This window comes from Punica granatum, chromosome 4, assembly GCF_007655135.1.
Source record: "Punica granatum isolate Tunisia-2019 chromosome 4, ASM765513v2, whole genome shotgun sequence".
Lineage (NCBI taxonomy): Eukaryota > Viridiplantae > Streptophyta > Magnoliopsida > Myrtales > Lythraceae > Punica > Punica granatum.
Window position 1 is genome coordinate 35,107,809 of NC_045130.1, and position 6,977 is coordinate 35,114,785.

The 6,977-nt window shown below is 37.7% G+C and overlaps 1 protein-coding gene across 6 annotated transcripts; it reads left to right on the plus strand.

Moving 5' to 3' along the window:
- The first annotated feature begins 393 nt into the window (after window positions 1-393).
- On the plus strand, window positions 394-5,284 carry LOC116205092 (plant cysteine oxidase 4). Of its 6 annotated transcripts, XR_004156456.1 has the most exons (8): window positions 394-552; window positions 1,076-1,398; window positions 2,405-2,550; window positions 2,701-2,848; window positions 3,880-4,083; window positions 4,562-4,648; window positions 4,741-4,985; window positions 5,109-5,284. XR_004156456.1 is itself a non-coding variant. In XM_031537560.1 (7 exons), the coding sequence occupies exons 2-7, from the start codon at window positions 1,296-1,298 to the stop codon at window positions 4,782-4,784; spliced, it is 732 nt and encodes a 243-aa protein (XP_031393420.1). In that variant the 5' UTR covers window positions 394-552; window positions 1,076-1,295; the 3' UTR covers window positions 4,785-5,061. The 6 variants fall into 6 exon arrangements, 5 of the variants coding, with proteins under 5 accessions (XP_031393420.1, XP_031393423.1, XP_031393422.1 ...); XM_031537560.1 differs by lacking the exon at window positions 5,109-5,284 and having other exon boundaries at window positions 4,741-5,061; XM_031537563.1 differs by lacking the exon at window positions 5,109-5,284 and having other exon boundaries at window positions 395-552; window positions 4,746-5,061.
- The last annotated feature ends 1,693 nt before the right edge of the window (window positions 5,285-6,977 follow it).

The following is a 6,977-nucleotide window of genomic DNA, read 5'->3' on the forward strand; positions in this document are numbered from 1 at the left end:
TTTTACTTTTCCTTTTAATTTTTGATATTTTCTGTTAAAAATTAATAGAAAAATAAGATATTGTTTCCTTATTCTTATGATAAATCAACATATGAAAAAAAAAATATTGAACCATAAGGCGAAGTGCCATTAACATATCGCATTTCACATTCGCGAACTGTACTCGCAATGTAGAAATTCAAATTCACTGAAAGTGTAGTACGTCGTGATTAGAAAAAAAAAAAAAAGGTCACTAGAGCTATGATTTTGAGGACACATATATTGAGAATTATTAATTATTATATTAAACCCCAAAAAAAAAAAGGTCAAAAAGGCAAAAATTTGGGGGGGGGGGGGGGGGGGGGGGGGGGGGGGGGGGGTTGAATCCATTGATAAATCGAAATAGCGGCTATGTTCTCTTCATTTACGTATCGATCCTCTCACTCTCCATTTCTCCGATTCTTCTTCGTCTCCTTCCTCTGCTCCCCCCTTCTTTTGCCTGCGCCCTGCACGGCTGCCCCCACTTCTATCTCTGTCTCTCTCTCTCTCACATCATGAGCAGCAGCTCAGAGGGTAAGTTGTGCTCTTCTTCTCCTCTCCTTCCTCGCTAATAATTTATGTCGCAATCTCATTCACATGCCTGGCTAATCTCTTCCCCCCACCCTCCCGCAATCCTGCCCCGATCACCTCCGCCGGCGATCTCGCGTGTCTGGCTCTCTTCTCCGGCGTAATTTCTCATATTCCGCCGGAAATGTTTTGTGGTTCGCGTGTTGGGTCCGAGCAGTTATTGTTATCGATTCGGAATCTCCCATTTCTGATTGCCTGATCGATTGCGAATGAGAATCTTGCTCTGTTTATTCCACGCTATCCTAATTTGGTGTCTTTCTTGGGATAATGGGTCCAATTAGGTGAAGGGCATCGTATGTCTTGAGTTTTATATGTTCTTGTTGATTCGGAATCAAAGTCGAAAAGTTTGAGCTTCAGAAATTGTGTCTTTTTGGGTGCTCCCAGTTTGATTTGATACGATTTTTTGATTTGGTGGAGAATGAAGTCATTGCCATTACCAATTTAATGTGAACTTTGATGGGTGTTTTAGGTTCACTTGAGAAGCCTTAGTGGAGCAGCTTTAGCGGAGAGGGACTTCCTGGTTGCGATGTGAAGGTGTTGCTATAAGTTCAGGTCGCAGGATAAGATACAGTTATTGCGTAACTTTATCTTCGTCTGCCGTTGCAGTTGACCGGATATTTGCAAAGGCGTTATTAGCTTGCCGACTCGTCGCTTTTGGTCTGCTCCGTGGCTGATACCGTCTTTGTGCGATGCCTTACTATATACAGAGGTTGTATAACACCTGCAGAGCGTCGTTTTCGACGAATGGACCTGTCTCGGATGAAGCTCTTGAGAAAGTCCGCACCATGCTAGGTGAGGAGAAGTGATTACTATCTTATGTTACAAGAGGGGAAGTCATTACTTCTGCATTATGTATCTCTCTCAAGAGTCGAGATCCCGTACTCCATACTGTTCTTTTTTCCTTTTTCGTTTGCTGTAAATATCTCATGGTCACCTTGGGTGGTATATTAACAAGAAAGTCACTTTTGTGGATAATCCTTGTCAAAGTTGATGAATTTCTTCAGGGGCGGTTTTTATAACCGATGACTGATGTTTCAAAGTAGGAGTTTGCTGAGACGTAATCTCTTAAAGAGATCTTATCCGAAATGCTAAAGGGAGTTTCTTTACAGATGTTTCTATGCTTTTTCCAAATGTCAGTTACATTCGTTTCCTGTGATAATGCTTTTCTTGGCGACGTTTCTCCTCTTATTCTTGTCTATGCTGTTGCTTGTGAATGTATGTACGTTAATTTATCCTAACAGTGATGGTACTCTACATATCTGAGTTTAGCTTATATGCGGTTTTGTTAATAAGCAAGCTTAAAGGAGCCCACCAACTGGGTGCATGGATCCATGGGATTGCTAGAGTCCAAGCAAACATTTTGTGGTTTTGTTAATGCTTAATATTTTGATCTGTTTTACATATAATCAGTTGGTTGCTTAGGGATTTTATGATGATGGAATGCATAGATGATATATATCCTCGGTACATCTTCATTCTTTATGTTTGTCCGTAGAATATGTATATACGCGTCAACTTCCATTGTTTCCCCTCTAGTTTACACATATCAGTAGTGGGTTCCATTTGATTAACTGAAGGATCGAATTCTGCTCAATGATTTACTGTTTTTGCCCATATACATGCCTATACAAGTCGGTTTATTAAATCTCAATAAAGTGGCTCATAAGAGCAAATAATTCTTTTTGATAAGAAGTTCTTCTTCTGTTTTTTTTTTTTTTGATAAGTTTAAGAGCAAATAATTCTGTCTGCTTATATTAGTTACTTTGTGCTATAAACGGGAGAATTCTTTTTGTTTCAGACAGAATCAAGCCCTCTGATGTAGGCCTTGAGCAGGAGGCGCAATTGGTACGTGCATGGTCTGGACCTATACATGAACGAAATGGAAGCCGTCAGTCACTTCCACTTATCAAGTACTTGCATCTACATGAGTGCGACAGCTTCTCTGTAAGAACTTAATTCTTGCTTTTCAATTTGTAATAGTGCATTTTGAGAATTGGGATTGAAGATTACTTGTTTGTATAACTTTCTGTATTATACGAGCATATTAAACTGCAGGATGATAACGTCGGTGTTAATTTGCATTGTAATATGCAGATTGGAATATTCTGCATGCCACCTTCATCTATCATACCTCTTCACAATCATCCTGGAATGACCGTGCTGAGCAAGCTTGTTTATGGGTCCATGCATGTAAAATCATACGATTGGGTTGACGGATTTGCACCCAATGATCAATTGCAAGGTGTGGACATTGGTCTCATATCTTTCAAATTGACTGATCTATTCTGCCCGTGCCAGTAAATGCCATTAAGAACAATGTCTTGAGCGTATGATTTTGCATTTCGAGCTTCTGTCCATACTCAGTTTACCCGTATAGAATGTTGACCAGGGAACTTGCTTTGAGCTAGATTACTTGTCATTGTGAGTGATGCATGTAGCAATAGGCTTGTAAGCAAAATCCTCGTATGATGTCTATGAGTGAAACAGGACAAGCATTCTAAGCTAAAGAACTTAGATTAACTAGAAAAGAAATGAAATATGTGGCATAGATACTGGAGGAAGATTTTTATGACTTTGATAAATAGGATAATCCTCGAAGAGGTAAATTTGCTTTTAGCACGACAGTCTGTTGGAATGGGGTACAGATATTAAATGGGGTTAGCATAAATGTATCATCAAAATGCTATGACTTTCCTGAAGGAGAAACCAAGAAAAGATCAGTGTATTAGCCCATACTCTGCTGAGCCGAGTGCAGGAAAGTCGAGAAATTTTTAGACGGACTAATAATTTGACAAAATAAAATGCATAATAGGTGGAGGAAAACCTGTTATATTAATAAGATGATGATGCGATGAGAATTAGATGCGCATTAGCAAATATATTCCGAGAAAGGCATGATGTCAAGGCATTACTAAGTCGGTATTGTTAAAGCAATGGAGAGATGCTCGTGTTCAGCTAATTATATTACCCTGTGAAACCCACGTGGGAGGAGGAAAAATAAGGCTAGAGGGATTGTTAATATTTCTTCTATTATCGAGTTTGACATTCATTAGAGAGAATTTGAGAATTTATTGGAGTTGCATACTTAGTGGCTATTGCTATATACAAGAGTATTTGTTCTACATTGATTTCTCCTCTAATGTCCATGTCATTATATCAGCGGTTACTAGGTTGAATATGCCTTATCTTTGACTGTTCACAAGATGGGCATGTAAGTTATACTTTTAATGCAATTGGAAACATGAAACTTCGGTTTACCTTGTGATTTTGCAGCTAGACCAGCAAAGCTTGTTAAAGATACTGACATGGTAGCACCCTGTCCCACAACAACTCTTTATCCCACAACTGGAGGCAACATTCATTGTTTTAGAGCAATAACTCCTTGTGCTATCTTCGATATCCTCTCCCCACCATATTCATCAGAGCATGGGAGACACTGCACTTACTTCCGGAGGTCACCCCGAAGGGATCTACCCGGTAATGTATTCATCATCTTGGGTTATTTTCGATGCACCTCCTATGATTTGGTTGTCTTCTCAAGCTGTAGTTTAAGTTGCCTCGGTCTGGCCCATTAGGATCAGGAAACTGTTCCCCTTAACTGTAGAACACCACTGCTGCTTGTGTAGATGCAGCTTACAAATATGCAACTCATATGACCTTGGGAGTGAGTGAGATTTGGGAATTCGCACTCATACTTGAAAATTAATGAGTTGGTCATCTAGTAATAAAGAAGACGGTCATAAGTTGAATAAACGGCATATTGCCAAACTCTTCCAAGAGACTGGTCGTGTAATACTGTCCCAAATAGATTAAGCTGGTTTCCCAAATTTCAGGGGGCAAAATGAGATAAAAACTATGAGATGCATGTGGTGATGCATTTAGTGTATTATAAATTTCTTTGGATCGATATTCACTCAGCTTGGTTGCCTCTTTTTTCTTTTCTTTTTTTGGGCAGGTGAACTAGAATTGGATGGGGAGACAGTTTCAAACATTACTTGGTTAGAAGAGTTCCAACCCCCCGATAACTTTGTGATTCGGAGAGGTTTGTACAAGGGCCCTGTTATTAGAACATAAGTTATCCTTTGTCTAGGTGTACAATAGAGTTCTCATGAAACTTGTACCTTTCACACTTAGGGAAGACCGAAATTCAAGGTGACATGTTTCCATGGGGCTGCTAATGTTGATGGCCTGGCAATAATCATGTCTCGGCTATATATCGAGGTTTTAGGCATTTGGGTTTGTACATAATAAGTTACACAGATTTGGTTCCGATATTACTGACACCAACCACTCTTTTTTAAGTAGCAAGATGAGATTAGGCAAATTGAAAGTTGGAGACAGTGTAAACACCAACGCCTCTTGGATGACGATGTAAACAGGTGATTTTTTCTGGTGTCTTTTATTGGGTGGGATTCTTTGCCAAGGCTATTCATGGATTTTGGTTTCGTTTCGTCATGCCCTTTGTCGAAAAATTGTGTTTGAAGTTGCCTTCTGTAAATTAGAATCGAGAAGATGGTGATGCAGGCCACACTATTCAGTTCGAGAGGCTCTTCCTGTTTGGAGACTCTGAAATACCAGGAAAATTGATTTCATACTCATTGCTGTTCAGTAATGCGAAACTGCAAACATGGAAGTTACCGGATGTTAACTTCAATCGATTCAGAATTCCTGTTGTTTACATTGGACGATCGGGATCGACTCTTACCAAGTCAAGGCTGTTGCTGTCCCCTTGGTTCTTCTTGTCACCAGTAGCTCAAATTGAACATAGGCTGGAAGCCTGTGACCTAATCAACCTGTGCTGAGCAACCGAGGCTGGAATGAACGTACTTTGAACCGAGGCTACTAGTTGACTTGTGTTGGCAAAATTCACGTCGGAGTGGCTCTGCGTGCTGGCCAGGGGTGATATTTGCCGTTATCGTGTAATTACACTTACGATATAAAATCGCCGGACGGATAAGAAAAATCGATCAAGTGAAACCGATGTTAAGATTTGCGAAACATGTATCGGTCTTATATCTAGCAACACAGTTGGGCCAGCCCCTGGGTTTCTGGAAGGGCAGTGACATTTATCGAAAAGTCGGCGATTCCTTCATGGGCCGAAAAAGCGTCCTAATAATGATTGAAATTAGAATAAAAAATCTCTGGCCCAACTGTTTATTTTAATTTTGTTTTGTTCTTTATTCTTTTGGTGAATTTCATCCTCTTTTTTTCATCATAACTTTTATTAATATTTTTCCTGTTGAATTGGGAATTTAACAATTTCTAATATTATGGAAATAAAATTTTGTTATGAGAAAAATGAAATACAAGGAATATTTTGCGGAGTGGGGATATTAATTCTGAAAACAAAATATTTCTTGTGCAATATTATTTTTTTACAAATTATAATTTCTTTTTTAATTGTGCTGTTGCTTTTTTTTTTTAAGAATTAGTTTCTTCTCCATGGATTCGTTTCTTATATGTCTACATTATTTCTTCTAATAATTATTTACAATTTGCGAAGCCAATTTTCTTATTAAAAACAAATATTTTTCAATTATAATTAATTTATATTGTAGATAATAATCTGCAATAATTTTTAACTAAAAATTAAAGTTACATAGTTAAATTATAATTTGCAACTGATTGTCTATTAATATGCATTGTATTTAGGTTACATATCTATATATAATAATAAAAGGAGGAGCAATGCGTGAGAGAGTGCCATGCAGGAAAAATGTGTGTTCAGGTTGAGTGATTTTTTGAGTCTCGCCAATAGAATTACGACAAATGGTACAATATTGTGGTGCCACTTGGCTCATGGAAGTTTAAAAGTTCCTAAATCGCAAAAGTCTAAAGATCATAATTTATGGAAGTCCAAAAGATCCAAACTGAAGGAAGTCAATTGGTCGTAACTCATGGAAATCCAAACATCTGAATTATTGTAAGTTAAAAAATCCCTTAAATCTAAAAGTCCCATATATAATGGACAAACATTTCTCTTTTGCTACTAGATGGTGATAGGATTTGCTTTCTTGATTTTCATAATTACAGAGTTTGCTAGACCACTAAGGTGTTTCTATGAAAAAGGATTTAGTCGATTTCTTGATAACTTTAAGGTGACGAGATTACGATTTGTTATTTTCATTTTGTTAGTTGTAAACTTCTCCATTTTCAATAGACAACTCGATATTTTCGTAGGATATAGGAGACGATAGAGATGCACTTTTCAATTACTATTATTATATTATTATTTTTTGAGTTTATGATATCTTGATTAGTTCATTGTCATAATAATTCTAGTCCGCACATATGTGTGGGTCTTTCATCTAGTTACAATAAAAATTAACTTCCTCTTTTTCTTAGTATAGCTTTTGTGATATAATAACAAA